The 13,447-nt window shown below is 38.2% G+C and overlaps 1 protein-coding gene across 2 annotated transcripts; it reads left to right on the plus strand.

Annotated features, from left to right (window-relative positions):
* Positions 1-807: 807 nt before the first annotated feature.
* LOC114481944 (circularly permutated Ras protein 1) lies at positions 808-11,596 on the plus strand. Of its 2 annotated transcripts, none has more exons than XM_028477037.1 (21): positions 808-1,073; positions 1,208-1,347; positions 2,049-2,321; positions 3,960-4,178; positions 4,257-4,391; positions 4,464-4,544; positions 4,618-4,691; positions 4,846-5,031; positions 5,141-5,182; positions 5,586-5,675; positions 5,767-5,918; positions 6,025-6,106; positions 7,360-7,490; positions 7,598-7,682; positions 7,818-7,924; positions 8,046-8,158; positions 9,246-9,363; positions 10,743-10,883; positions 11,013-11,106; positions 11,181-11,207; positions 11,292-11,596. In XM_028477037.1, exons 2-21 carry the CDS (start codon positions 1,257-1,259, stop codon positions 11,367-11,369), a joined length of 2,319 nt encoding a protein of 772 aa, XP_028332838.1. In that variant the 5' UTR covers positions 808-1,073; positions 1,208-1,256; the 3' UTR covers positions 11,370-11,596. The 2 variants fall into 2 exon arrangements, with proteins under 2 accessions (XP_028332838.1, XP_028332837.1); XM_028477036.1 differs by having other exon boundaries at positions 812-1,073; positions 1,246-1,347.
* The last annotated feature ends 1,851 nt before the right edge of the window (positions 11,597-13,447 follow it).

Here is a 13,447-nt window from a genome sequence, read left to right on the forward strand (position 1 = left end):
ATTGCAGTTTCAATCTTCTGCATTTCTGTGGGGAGTTGGAATGTGCATGTTTGAGAAATATGGGTCTTTAAACTAATACACAGATGCACGCAGTGTTAATTTTGTTGACTAAAAGTTTTCATCATAGTTTTCGTCGACTATATTTTTTAAGTGGCTATAACTAGACTATGACTAATCAAAGAAATGACATATAAAGGAAAATTAAATAAAAACGATCATTTCATCATAAGTTTTACAAAAATATTTTGAAAAAACCCTGTTGTTGTTGTGTTGTAGTTAATTTATGGTGGTAAAGGACTGCGTCACTGTAGATAATGATTGTAGACACGCAGCAGTTATTGGGCAGTAACTAATAATAATAATAAATGTCATAATTTAGCGATGAATGCTGCTTGTTTTCTAAACTATTATGAGCTATTTTTTTAACGTTGAACGTAGAGTCGTTGAATACAAATATATAACTTATATCTATGGCTCTTGCTTTGAAAGGCGAAGAAGCAGAAATCATTGTTTAATGTGTGCGTCACTTACCTGTTTGCCTTTTTCAAAATATATATGTCATTCATTTATTACATAGGAAGTTGTGCACATAATTGGGAAGTAGCAACTTTAGTCATTAATCTAACATGATTACTCAATTGATAGGCCAATATATTGTCCAATTTCAGATAAAAAAATATATATATTCAAACTTTCCTCTAAATTTAAAAGGAAAAAAAAGTGCTTCGTTTTGTTTGGTCGTTTAAATAATTGTGGGAACAACTCAGTAATCGTAGAATATCCTTAAAAAATGTATAATTGTTCTTTGATTTCTACTCTGCCCCGCCTTGTTTTTTTTATCTACGCTTAAATCAAGCCTTTTGTGTAGACTCAGGAAATGTTTAACCTGAGTTGGGTAACAGACATCAGCTTTGTGAGTGGCAGAATAACCTTCCACCTGTGTTTGCTCAGCAGTCACTCAGAAAAGACAGTGGGACTGAAACCTGTTGGGTGACATGTTTCAGGTACAGACAGGGACGCTAAGGAGCAGCTGAAACTCTTACATTAAAGGTCGTACAGTGAACCCTGCGAATGTGAGTACATGCGTGTTTTAAATGTATTTAAGATCAGCCATTGCAGTCAATTCCTTTGGCTCTACTAAAGAGATAAATGTGATGTTTGATGACCTTTCTGTCTGTAGGAGGGTAATATACTGTACCTTCCTTAGGGACGTCTGATTACTTGTTTGCGTTCTGTCACTGGCAGGAAGAACCACGATGGAATTTGCTTGTGACTTCGTTTACGTGCCTAAACCTTTGAATAAGAAGGACGACCAACCAATCCCTGCCAACATGATGAAGCACTCAGGTTTGATTTCAGTCAAACACTCGCAGGCAGCAGATCAATAAAAGAAAATCTGAGGTCACCAAAAAAACTGACATTAAGATACGACGACAGATGTCAAAACAATGTGTTCACTTTACTGCGTAGTGATGTTTCTCAGTTCCACAAATAGCTCACAGATGCATTCCTGATGCAGTTTTATGTGTTTTAGTGCTTTGGTTTTCTGCTGGAAGAACATGTAACCTTAGATTTTATCATCAGTCGCAGATTTAAACAGTGTTTTTGATGACTCACCAGACTAAAAAGAACCTCCCAAATGACACTTTTGTACGACATCTTTAACCTTGTAACATATATATATATATATTATTTTTTAATTTTTTAAAAAGAAACAGTAAAGATGGCAATTCATTGGACTTTTGAGTATCTGTAGGTGGATTATTCCATGCACCAAACTTTTCATCAGTGACTGCTTGTTTCAATAACATTATGCATTACATAATAATCTGTGACTCACACTAAACTGCTCCTGTTCATCACAGAGGACACATTTCTTTAAGAATCTTTACATCACTCACAAAAAGCACTAAGACACTTCAATTAAACTTTCTTTGCGGAACAAAAACATCCATGATGCACTGATTTTTGTATTCATTTATTCATTTTTGCATTCTCTCACATTTATATTTTGTTTTAAGCCACCACTGTGTTTTCCTTCTTTTTAGCTCTCCTTCCACCCATAAACCGAATGCGTCCTCGCATTCCTCCTCCTCCTCCTCCTCCTCCTCCTCCAACCAGTTCCCCTAAAAACAGGTCACCACCAACGTGTGTTAACCCTCCTCCTAAGGTTATTGATCAGTTGGAGCGGAACAAAAATGAAAAGAAAGTCATGAAGCTAATTCCCTTCTACGAAAATGCAGAATTTCATCAAGAACTGCTTTCAAAAGTAACTTCCAACAATGGATCTACACAGCAGGCATCCCTGCTAAAAAAGACAGGTACAGTCAATGTTGTACATGTTTTATGTTGCTACAAAATCAATACACATTTTTTTTTTTTTTTAAACAAAATCCACATACTCATACATTATGTATTCATTCTGGTAGAGATAACCTTCTTTGGCCCTATATATGCATATATATATATATATATATATACTGTATCTGTGAATGATCTTGATGTTAAATTGCACAAATGACCAACTAACTGCAAACATACATTGATGTTCACTGGTATGGGATACTGTAAAAGTGTAAGCTGCACAGAAAACAAAACATTTGAACTAAAATGTATTCAAAGTCATTCCTAAAGGCAGTGTAAGGCAAATAAATAAATAAACAGCAGTTCTGAATCTGAGGGACTGGGGGCTGTGATGTTAAGTTGTAACAGATGCTGCAAAGAATGAACTGAAAAAGGCCACAATGTTAGGCTAGTTGTGCAGTAGAGGGTCTGATATATAAATAACTTAGGTACTACATAGGTGTATAGCTTTGTATATTTCCTGGAAACAAAAAAAGTTAGAGAGAAAACGTGTGGAATCTGGTATTTCCTGTTATTGTATCCTAAAGGGGAGAAAAAAATAAATGCTTGACCTGCTGTCCTTTTTTTTATTGCTCCATTGATAACATTAACTTCATCTGTTGGATCAGATGATCTTAGTCGGCCTTTTAGTTCCCATGCTCGTCAAATTATCTTTAAATCCTTTAACTGTTACTTGTTTAAAGCTTGACATTATTTACCACTTCACAGACAACTGCAGACTGGAAACACACAAAGCAGCAAACTAAGTCATCGGTTTGGGCTTCATCATTTCTAACACATGAAACTTGAAGCTGCTGGACACAAAAATAATGTAAATGTTATCATGTAAATCCATAGCATGGGATTCATAGATCAATAAATCAATAAAGATAATTTGTTAAAAAAAAAAAAAAAACAAGGTTTAAAATGGAGCTCAAAAGTTGGTTTTTATCTCATCATAAACGCTGTTAGTTAACATTATCCTGCATTGCTTTAGAGCAGGCATGGGCAACTGGCGGCCCGGGGGCCACATGTGGCCCTTAGTCTATTTTTTTGCGGCCCTCAAAGCAAATTCTCAATAATCGTAATTCAAGAAGTTGGAAGGAATTTAAAGCCCAACATAATGCACAAAATAACTCTCAAAAAAACACACAAATTGACTGCAAAATGCACAAAGTACACACAAAAAATTCCAACAATACACAAAATGACAACAAAGACCGACACAGCAACTACTTAAACAAACAAAATGACGACAGAACATCAACACATTGCAGAATAGCTCCAAAGACACCCAAACTGTCGACAAAATTACACAAAAAGTCAGGAAAATACAAAAAACCCCAGCAAAAATACAAAAAGTGACCCCAAAAACACAAATTGACAACAAAAATGCAGATAATTACACAAAATTACAACAAGAACACAAAAATAACAAAAGCCCCACATAATTAGTAAAAACTGACAAAAAATAAATAAATAACCACAGACGTGTTATAATGTTATAATGCTCAACAAATTGTGACCTAATCTAGTGATAATCCCCTTAATGAGCATGAAATCGATGATTGCCACTCTTTTGTTGTAAATTACTTCTTTTTAACACTTTTTTCCAGCTCTTCTTCCACCACATATGAGACCATCATCCACCATCAACCCTCCACTTGTTTCACATAACAACAACAATCAGGAGCTTATGTATGAACTGCCAAAAGAGGAACCAGCGTTACCCACACGACCCTGTCATCTGAACTTCCACAACGCACCAAAGGGATATAGTGGTGGTGGTAGGGATGTGAGGGTGCCAACTAATACCAATGTTACCCCACCATCAGGTAGAAATCAAAGCTAAATCTCTGTTTGACATAAAATGACTGAATAGTGTTAAAGTTTCCTCTGCTGTTAACCAACAGTTCCCGCCGTCCCTCCAAAACCATCACTGACATCAATGCCGGTATACCTGGAGGTGCTGCCCTCAGACAATTTACCTCCATCACCGTCAACGAGCTCTACAACCTCACCACGTGCCACGTCACCGAATGAAAAAGGTATCTCATCACCCAACAGGAAATACCATTATATTCTTTTTCTTTATTCTAATGATTTTTGTCTTTCTTGAGGATCCCACAACAATGGATCCCTACCAGGAAATCCCAACGTTATTCTTGTCAGTTTGGGGAAATTACTCTCAGAGGAAAAACGTCAGTATGTTTTGTTGTCATCATTCCAAATTCACATGTTTGGTGTTGATTATGTTTTATCACCTTTTACCAGCGTCTTCCATTAAAGGTAAACCCATGTGCTGCTCGCAGTGTGGCTCTGTGCTGGACGCAGACTACGACAACTTGGTAATATTGATTGCTAATTCCGCTACAAAATATAATAATAATAACCTGATTAAAAAAAAAAAAAGAAAACAAATTGTAAAAAACTCGATGAGGCAACTGTTGCATGTGAAAACCTAACCTAATCTCTCTCTTTCTGTCCGGATTTGCACTTCAGGTTGAGGTGTGTTATTTCTGTCAACCCGTGGATATGACAAACACTCACAGAGTACCAGTGAGTCGATTCACTGGTTACCCCGATGGACTTTTTTTACTCAACCCTGACGAGAAGCCCGGGAGTGCTGACGATGCTATGCTGATTTTCTGTATCGATATTTCAGGCTCAATGAGCATCACGTCAGAGGTACGACACGGCACGCCACATGAAATTCTTGGATAAATCAGGACTTTTCTATCCTAAGAAATATTGGATGATTTTGTTGTTTCATGCAATTCATTTGGATTGTTTCAAGGTGCCGAAGGGAGGCTCCACTTTCTACAGATCTCGTCTCCAAGTGAGTCATTTAATTAAAAACCTTTTAAATGCAAATTCTTAAGAGCAATCATCACTTTTATCATCAAAATGCAAAGAGCAAAACAAGTCGGGCACAGGTGTGGTTTAGTAGTTTACAGACTTTACACTTTGCACAGATGTTGTCAGCTTTGAAGGCACAGAATTATATACGAGCACTAGCAAGGTTTAAAAAAACAAAACAAATACTAATACTGTTAAAAAAAGACATTCTTCTCATTTTAATGTAATAAAGGTATTTAATTCAGAATTAAAATCTGATCATTTGCAGGGAACAGCTTATCAGCTGCCATATTCTGTCAGTCAACTATATACACCTGGAGTAACAAATAGACAATTCTTCTTTTGAGAGCTTTAATATCTTTCTTTTTTTCAATTGTTTTTAGTTTGTTCAGGAAGCTGTGGTACAATGTGTCCAGAGACTGAGTATACAACAACCTGACATGCGAGTGGGGCTCATCACCTTTAACTACAAGGTTCATATTTGTCAATTATTAGAGTAAATCAACAATTTGCTATATTAATGTTAGTATTCATGCATGTTTTTTTCTAAACCCTTGTGTTCAGGTCACAATGCATGGTTCTGAGAATCACCCGTCACATTCTTTGACCAATACTGATCTGGTTGACAGCAACTGCTTAAAAAAGGCTGCAGCCATTTTCCCCACCCCTCCTCCACTCTCAGAAACAAAGGACTACTTAGAGAAACAGGTTACTGAGTAAGAAGACACTGTGACTAAAAGGCTATTTTCATATTTGATCATGTATTTAATGACATAAACATGACTTGATCTAGTTCCCTGCTGTGATTGCTGCATTCTATAGACTATCTGAAAGTGGGACCACGGCTCTGGGACCTGCTGCTCTCCTTGCCATTGCAATGGCATCCAGACACTCGGGATCTAAGGTGGGCACAGATGCTGGGATTCAAAATAGAAACCGTTGTGCTGCAACAAGTCCAAAACCTAAATCCTCCCTTGAGAACTGAATCCTTTGGGTTTTTCCCATTTAACTGGTGACAGACAGTTGGCAAGGCATGGCAAATACAGTATATTTGTATAGCACATTTCAGCAAGTGTTGAACTCAGTGATGCATTATTCTTGTCACCCATATTCATTAATAGTTAAAGCCAGTGTTGTGCTAGTTACTGAAAAAAAGTAACTAGTTGCCGTTACTAGTTACTTCATTCATAAAGTAACTCAGTTACTATTTTGATTACTTACACCAAAAAGTAATGCATTACTGGAAAAAGTAACTTTTGAGTTACTTAGAATTAAAGAATGTATTATTTATTTTGGGTCATTTGTGTCCATACAGCTTCATATTAGTGCTGTAATAATATAATAATCCACTGTTGATCAACTGCTATAAAACAACCATAAATGATGTGCATATAAAGCACAAAACAGCTGCTCCAAAATTAAAACAATAATTTTTCAGCCTTAGCACAGTATTGTAAAGTAAGCTGTGCATATTCCAGGTGCACATTCTGCTGTTGAAAATGCTTATGAAAATAAATGTGGAAAAACTAATTCACAGTATTTTTCTCAGCTACACAATGCTAAACGTATCAGGCTAACGAGCTGCTGTTAGCAGTGACTCAGCAGTAGCGACAGGCTTCTTATTTACAACAACATACCGTGCAATAGTTTGGCTGACCTGTTCCTGGATAACAGTGACAGTCCATTAAAATCCAGCCGCAGCGTTAGCTTAGCTTCACTGATGCATCTTTTGGAGACAAAAATAATGCGCGTATTTCCACTCTGAGAAGCTCGTCATTGACTCGCCATGATTGCTGCACGTGATGTAAACAGAAACAAGCTGACAATGCTTCTTCTTCTACTGTTTTACCAAGTTTGGCACGGCATCCCGTGAAAATATGTAGCACCACTGTAAACAGGAAGTAAACTACAGGAAGTAAACTGCAGCTAGCAAAGTAACGGACAAACGCACCATATAGTAACGGTAACGGCGTTATTTCTTTAGAAAAATATTGCGTTACAGTAGTAGTTGTTGTCAAAAGTGATGTTGGGGCGACACTGGTTAAAGCTTTGGTTACTAGTAAACATCTCAACCTGATTTTGTTCATTACTGTGTTTAACTTATTGGTTTTAATTGAAAGAGGAAATACTGATTTTCTGTTCCTGATGATCTTGAAGGTAATTATCTGTACTGACGGGAAAGCAAACACAGATCTTGGTAATCTGGAGGTGGAAGATGATGATGCTCGCACCCTTCTCTCATCCACAATCTTTTACCAAGACCTAGGAGATTATGCAGCTAATCATGGGTCAGTACACACGTCCAAATCAATCGAAAGAATGAAACCAATATGTAACAGAGTCAAACTAAAAAAGGGAGACAGTATCAGGGTAAGAAATATCTCTTTTTCAATAGTGTGACTGTGTCTGTGCTGTCCATCGAGGGAACAGACTGCAGGCTAGATGAGCTGGGAAGACTTGCTGATCGCACTGGGGGGAAAGTAAGAGACTTTTTGGTGTGATTCACTTTGAAGACTGAGTCAGATTGTTGGTGTGCCAGTTTCTTTACCACGCAGTTCAATCTTCAAAACTGGCCTTTGTCACATTGTCAGTGTGTTTCGTTTCTATGCCTCTAGGTAGTTATTGCCAGTCCCAGCTGCTTGCACACAGAATTTGAACAGATTATTAAAAACAGGACCATCGCCACTCACTGCTCTGTGACTCTACTGCTGCCGAAATCACTGTAAGATCTGCACCTTCAATTGTTCTCCAGAGATCTTTTGCACATGAAAGGATTATAGGCACTTAGAATGACATTATTAACAAAGCCTGCGGTGGTGACTCATGTAGGGGTTTTGCTGCAGGCACCTGAGGGGAGAAAGAGAGTCATCGCACAAAGGCATCAGAGAAGTGGGGAACATAAACCCCGACTCAGAGATCACCTTCCAGTTTGGGGCCAGTGTGCAGGAGACAACAGGTGAGTCTCAACTGGTTGCCCACTGCTGATAAAGTGAGTAAAGTGGGTAAATTGGCTTTCCAGTCCAACAAAAAGATCAACAAGCAGTCATAGAAACATCGTTTTTATCCATTAGACAGATTTTTTAACACTGATTCCTTATGTGAACTAACTGCAGGAATCAGAACAGGCTAATGCAGGACACATATCAATATTTAGTCATTTGTGTCAACATGTCTGAATTAATCCATCTCTGCAGACAATTGAGATCTTCCAACTTTTTCCATATCCTGAGTGGATTCCGATGTCTTTGGCAGCATTGACAAACTAACATTTGCCCTGCAATGAACTGGCGCTCTGTCCAGGGTGTACCGCCACCTAACGCCCAATGAGAGCTGGAGATAGGCACCAGCAGACCCCCGCGACCCTGTTAAACGGGAATAAGCGGGTATGAAAATGGATGGATGGATTATCAGTAAATTTACATTCATACCCTTACCTGTGATCATGATCGTTGGGTCATGACTAAATAGGCAAGAATATTGGGTACAAGCTGCTGATATTTCCTGTGTAGGGTGAGAACTGAGAACATGTGCCCCCCCCTGCTCCTTTATGTCGAGAGGATTCCGCTGAGGTTCCCCGAGATGCCCCCTGGTCGCCAACATATAGAGGCGTTCCTGGCAAGACCCAGGACAAGCTGGAGGGACTATGTCACTCAGCTCACCTGGGAATGTTTGGTGTCCCCATGGAAAAGCTGGAAGAAGTGTGGAGAGGGAGATCTCTAATGCTTAGGTGGATTAATGGAAGGGAAATAATCCTTACTTAAAACCAAATTAAACTTGTTCCCTCTATCGTTGTCCCTCAGCATCTGAGAGAGTGCTGTTGCTACAGGGGGAGTCCAGATTTAAAATGCTGCTCTGACTCACAGCCTGATTCATTTTCTGACTGTAGTTTGTGAAGTCAGAATTTATTTTTGCACTGATAAATTGGCTGCTTAATTCCCCCTCTCGGGCATCCACCTGCTCAACAAATGATTAATATCTGGATACCAAACACATTTAAACAGATTGCCTTAAATCCAGTGAGTGTGTGTATGTGTTATTCTCAGTGCCTCCACCAGCCTCTGGCAGCAGGGTGTCCATCCAGCTGCAGATCAGGTACAAGAAGAGGAATGGACAGATGATGCTCAAAGTGTTAACGGTGGAGAGGGAGGTTACAGATGACAGGTGAGAAAGGCTTCACAAAGCTTTATTTATCTTAGAAATGTGTGTTTTGCCAAATTTGCCGCCTGTGACCCCTTCATAGTCTTAAACAAACCATTGAGATTTGATGTGGGCAGTGGTGTAAAGATTACTGATATATCCTACTCAAGTAAATACATAAAATACTCAAGTACAAGTAAAAAGTAGCTCAAATTAATAGTGCTCAAAGTAAAAGATACAAGTTACTTTCACCTCCCATGTTTATTTTTGGTAATAAATGTTGCCATGGTTCCCTTGCACACAGGAAAACATCTCATGTATAAACTTTAAAAAAGGAAGAGATGGAATCTTGCACAATTGGAACTTAATTTGTTTTCCACAAAGACATCTGTATAAAATAAAAGGTTTCTCAAAATGCACAATTATTTTATTAAATAAAATAAAACCAAAAAATTAAATACAAAATAAAAAACAATCCTCAGGCTCTAAGTATAGCTACATTTATGAACTCTAAAACTAAGAAAACAACCTCCATTCCCTCCACTCCCTGGGCCCCTGATCAAATTGTGCAAGGCATAATCGTAATCTTCATTGAATCACCTTCGAAACAATATATCACATGACTATGTTCCCATAATTTTGGAAATTACCGGAAATGGGGGGTGGGCCCCATTTTTAAAAAAACGGGCTCCGAGTGACTCATTCATTCATAGAGTATTCATACCAAGCTGCATTTCGATTTAATGAAAACTAACAGAGGATTATAATATACTGGTATGTGCCAATAATTTGGTACCACCAACCGTTGTGATATTTGAATCGCAAATATGTGAGAAATCTATTTTCGTTTTAATTTTCTTTTGGGGCCCCAAATCGAAAATTGGGCTGTGAGTGTCGATGCGTACACATCCATAGATTATACCTACCATATTTCAGCCCGAACCATTCACGAATAACAGAGGAGTAGTGATTTTAACTTGTGTACACAACAACAACAACAACAATAAGAACTAAGTGAGTGGCGTTTTGAGTCCGGTAGCCCAGCCTAAAAATGATAATTTACTAAGTAACGGTTGAGTGTGGAAATGTAATGAATTACATTACTTATTTTAAAACGTACTAAGTACTACTGATTTAGAAATATTCTAACGTATCCATAAAAGAAACAGTAACGTGAGTATCTGTTACTTTCACCACTGGATGGGTTATGTGATGCAATCACAATAAATTTGTAAGTAAAATGATTTTCAAATCTAAAATTATGCCCGAGGCATGAGGCACACGTTAAGGAAATGTGATGTATAATTCTGACCCCACAAATGTGTTTTATCAGTAAAGTAAAAGCAAAGCTGCTGTTGTAAATGTTAGGAAGCCTCCTGAGGGTAACTGACTCTTCCTCTCAGCTTGGCCTCCCTGTCCTCCCTCTCTGTGGCCATCATTCAGCTCAATTCCTCCCAGGCCAGCGCGGCTCTGGCTGTCAGAGGCCGCTTCCTCGATGCCAGGGGCGAAGGAGAGCTGCAGAAGATGCTGATTGAGAAAGCAATGTGAGTAAAAGGAAAAAATGACCACAATATATCAAGAACTCATCTGAAATCTGGAACTGGGCTCACACAAGGTGAAAATAAAGTTTGTGAAGGGTGGGCTGTTTAAATAAAGATGTTTTGTGTTTGTAGAGAGAACAATCGCAATGCAGAAGACAAAGAGACGTATCAGAACTGGGTTAAAACAATGCAGCCAATATACAACAACATATTTGACTTAACAAGGGTGAGTTTGCACTGTTTAAAGTAGTTTACAAAAACACGCACACTAAACTAACTTTTTATGTTTTCGTGCTTCAGCCACAAAGTGTGACTTCAGACACACAGGTAAACCATGCTTAATTGAATCTAACCTGGTTCCAGTTTACTCACTTTGTCTGTTGCTGAACACGAGCGTTCCTTCTGGTTCAGTCTCTCACAGATGCTGGTGCAGTGCTGTTCTACACCATGAAGAACATCAACAGGAAGTCGATGAAGATTAAACATTAACTGCAACCAAGGGGCCTCACTCCACCCTTTACCTCACTGCAGCCCCTGGAGTCCTGAATAATGAGCACAAATCCTGCATGCATGCCTGGTGATCTCACCAAAGTACTGGGCTACACATTATTCAGTGTGTAAATAAGGCATCACAGTACACTGTACGGTTAATTTATCTGATCAGAATTGTATATTCCTGTGTTGAATATAAAAACTGCTGGGACAGTGAACAATAAACAGAGGTGTGTCTCACACTTTTTTGGGGTTTTTCACAGAGAGAAAAACACCCAGACTGCAGCCAACAACACTGGGATCGTTTAGAATCAGCCAAAAGCACAACAATGCAGCGTCATATTTAAAAAAAGGGGAAAATGTGGTTGAATTATGTGCATTCAGAAAAAACAAAAGCATATTCAGCAAAATTATTAATCTGGAGCTCATGAAATCCAGTTTTGAACATATATGATTTGAACAGAATTTGACATGTGCACTGCAAAGCATTACCTCAGTTACTCCAAAAACAGATACTTGACTTCTCTGGGCTATATTTTCATAATTGAATCAGTCTTCCTCCATCTTTAACCTCTTTGTGTCCATTATCTCCTATCTCTCCTCTACACATTTTCAAATCATCTAAATCTGGCCTCTGCAGGGATTATCTACAAACTGCTATTCCTCTGATGTACTTCTAATCCTGCTTATCCGTTCACTGCCAAAGAAAACATCAGTAACGACCTCCACCGCCTAAACAATGAATGGTTTTTCATAAGTGATCTATTGATCAACCAATAAATATGAGTTTGAATCCTTCAGGCGGGGAAAGTAGTTAAGTATAAACATTTGAATTTGTGGAGGTTTCAAAGCGAAATGCAAAAAATATTTATGCTTGAGAATTAAGACAAAGTATTAACAGACGTGAGTTTTTGCAGGGAGGCCTTCGTAGCACAAACATGTACAGTAACTCTGAGCAGATGTCTGAACAGCAGTCATGTGGACTTCAGTACTATTCAGGCACATTCCAAGAGAGCAGGGCATCAACTTAATGTAATATGATGCCAAGCACTGGAAAGCCAACATCCTCTCCGTCTTTGTGGAAATCAAAGAAGGCCTTCCCCGAGGGTTAGCAGCCACATCAGGCTTCCAGCTGCACTTCTACTTCTATCTGAGCTGCAGACATAAAGAGGGAGATCTATTAGCAGCCCAGGGTTGGGAAGTAGAAAAACACTGAAAATCCAGGTGATTGTGATGTTCTTGTTGAAGTCTGATGAAAGGACATTGTACAGATGTTTTTTTTTTTTTTTTTTTACCATACAAGTTCACAGGAATGACGCACAGTGCACCAAACGACAGTGACACATGTAGGAGGCGGTGGCATCTTCTACAGATGAAGGTCAGGCCGCTATCATCACTGCTGCTGGGAAAATAACAGTGGGGAGGACGAGAACTTTAATGACGGATGATTTCGCTGTCAGTCTTGCATTTGTGCTTCTGTGTCACTGTTGTAAGTGCTGTCCTAGGTTTGTCATTTAAAATGCAATATAAGTGTTTTGATGACTCAGCTTGTAATGATGTGTAGACAATTAAAGAATAAAATTATTTTTCTGTGTAATAAAATAAATCTAAGCCAATAAAACTAACACCCCTGTGTTCGTATGCTAGAAATCTAATGCATTTCCTGCAGATATACAGTATTTAGTACACTCATTCTACTAAAAAAAAAAAAACTCAACCTTGCTTTCCATTCACCTTTTAATGATTTTATGTCAAAGTGTGTCACAATTTGTCATTAAATGATGCAGTTAACATGAAAAAAACACTTGCTCTGGTTATGTAACCTCCACAGGAATGTTTAAAAACACTTTAACAAGTATAAAAAGGTTTAATGTTAGCAGGTATTTTTGTATTTTGCTAATATTTCTCATTAAGGACATTTTCAAATAACATTTATAGTGTAATTGCATTGGTTAACAATTTAATCCGTGCGATAAATACAAATGGATTGAAAAATGCGAGAAAAACTGTAACAGTGAATTACAGATATGTTTACTCATTAACAGTGAACAGTATATATTGTGATTGTAAATACA

Source organism: Gouania willdenowi, chromosome 19 (assembly GCF_900634775.1).
Source record: "Gouania willdenowi chromosome 19, fGouWil2.1, whole genome shotgun sequence".
In the NCBI taxonomy this organism is placed as follows: Eukaryota; Metazoa; Chordata; class Actinopteri; order Blenniiformes; family Gobiesocidae; genus Gouania; species Gouania willdenowi.

Coding starts and splice junctions, on each gene's coding strand:
- LOC114481944 (XM_028477037.1), top strand. CDS start 1,257: ATGGAATTTGCTTGTGACTTCGTTTACGTGCCTAAACCTTTGAATAAG. Junction 5,919..6,024: donor TTAGAGAAACAGGTTACTGA/GTAAGAAGACAC, acceptor TGCATTCTATAG/ACTATCTGAAAGTGGGACCA. Junction 7,925..8,045: donor CTACTGCTGCCGAAATCACT/GTAAGATCTGCA, acceptor GTTTTGCTGCAG/GCACCTGAGGGGAGAAAGAG.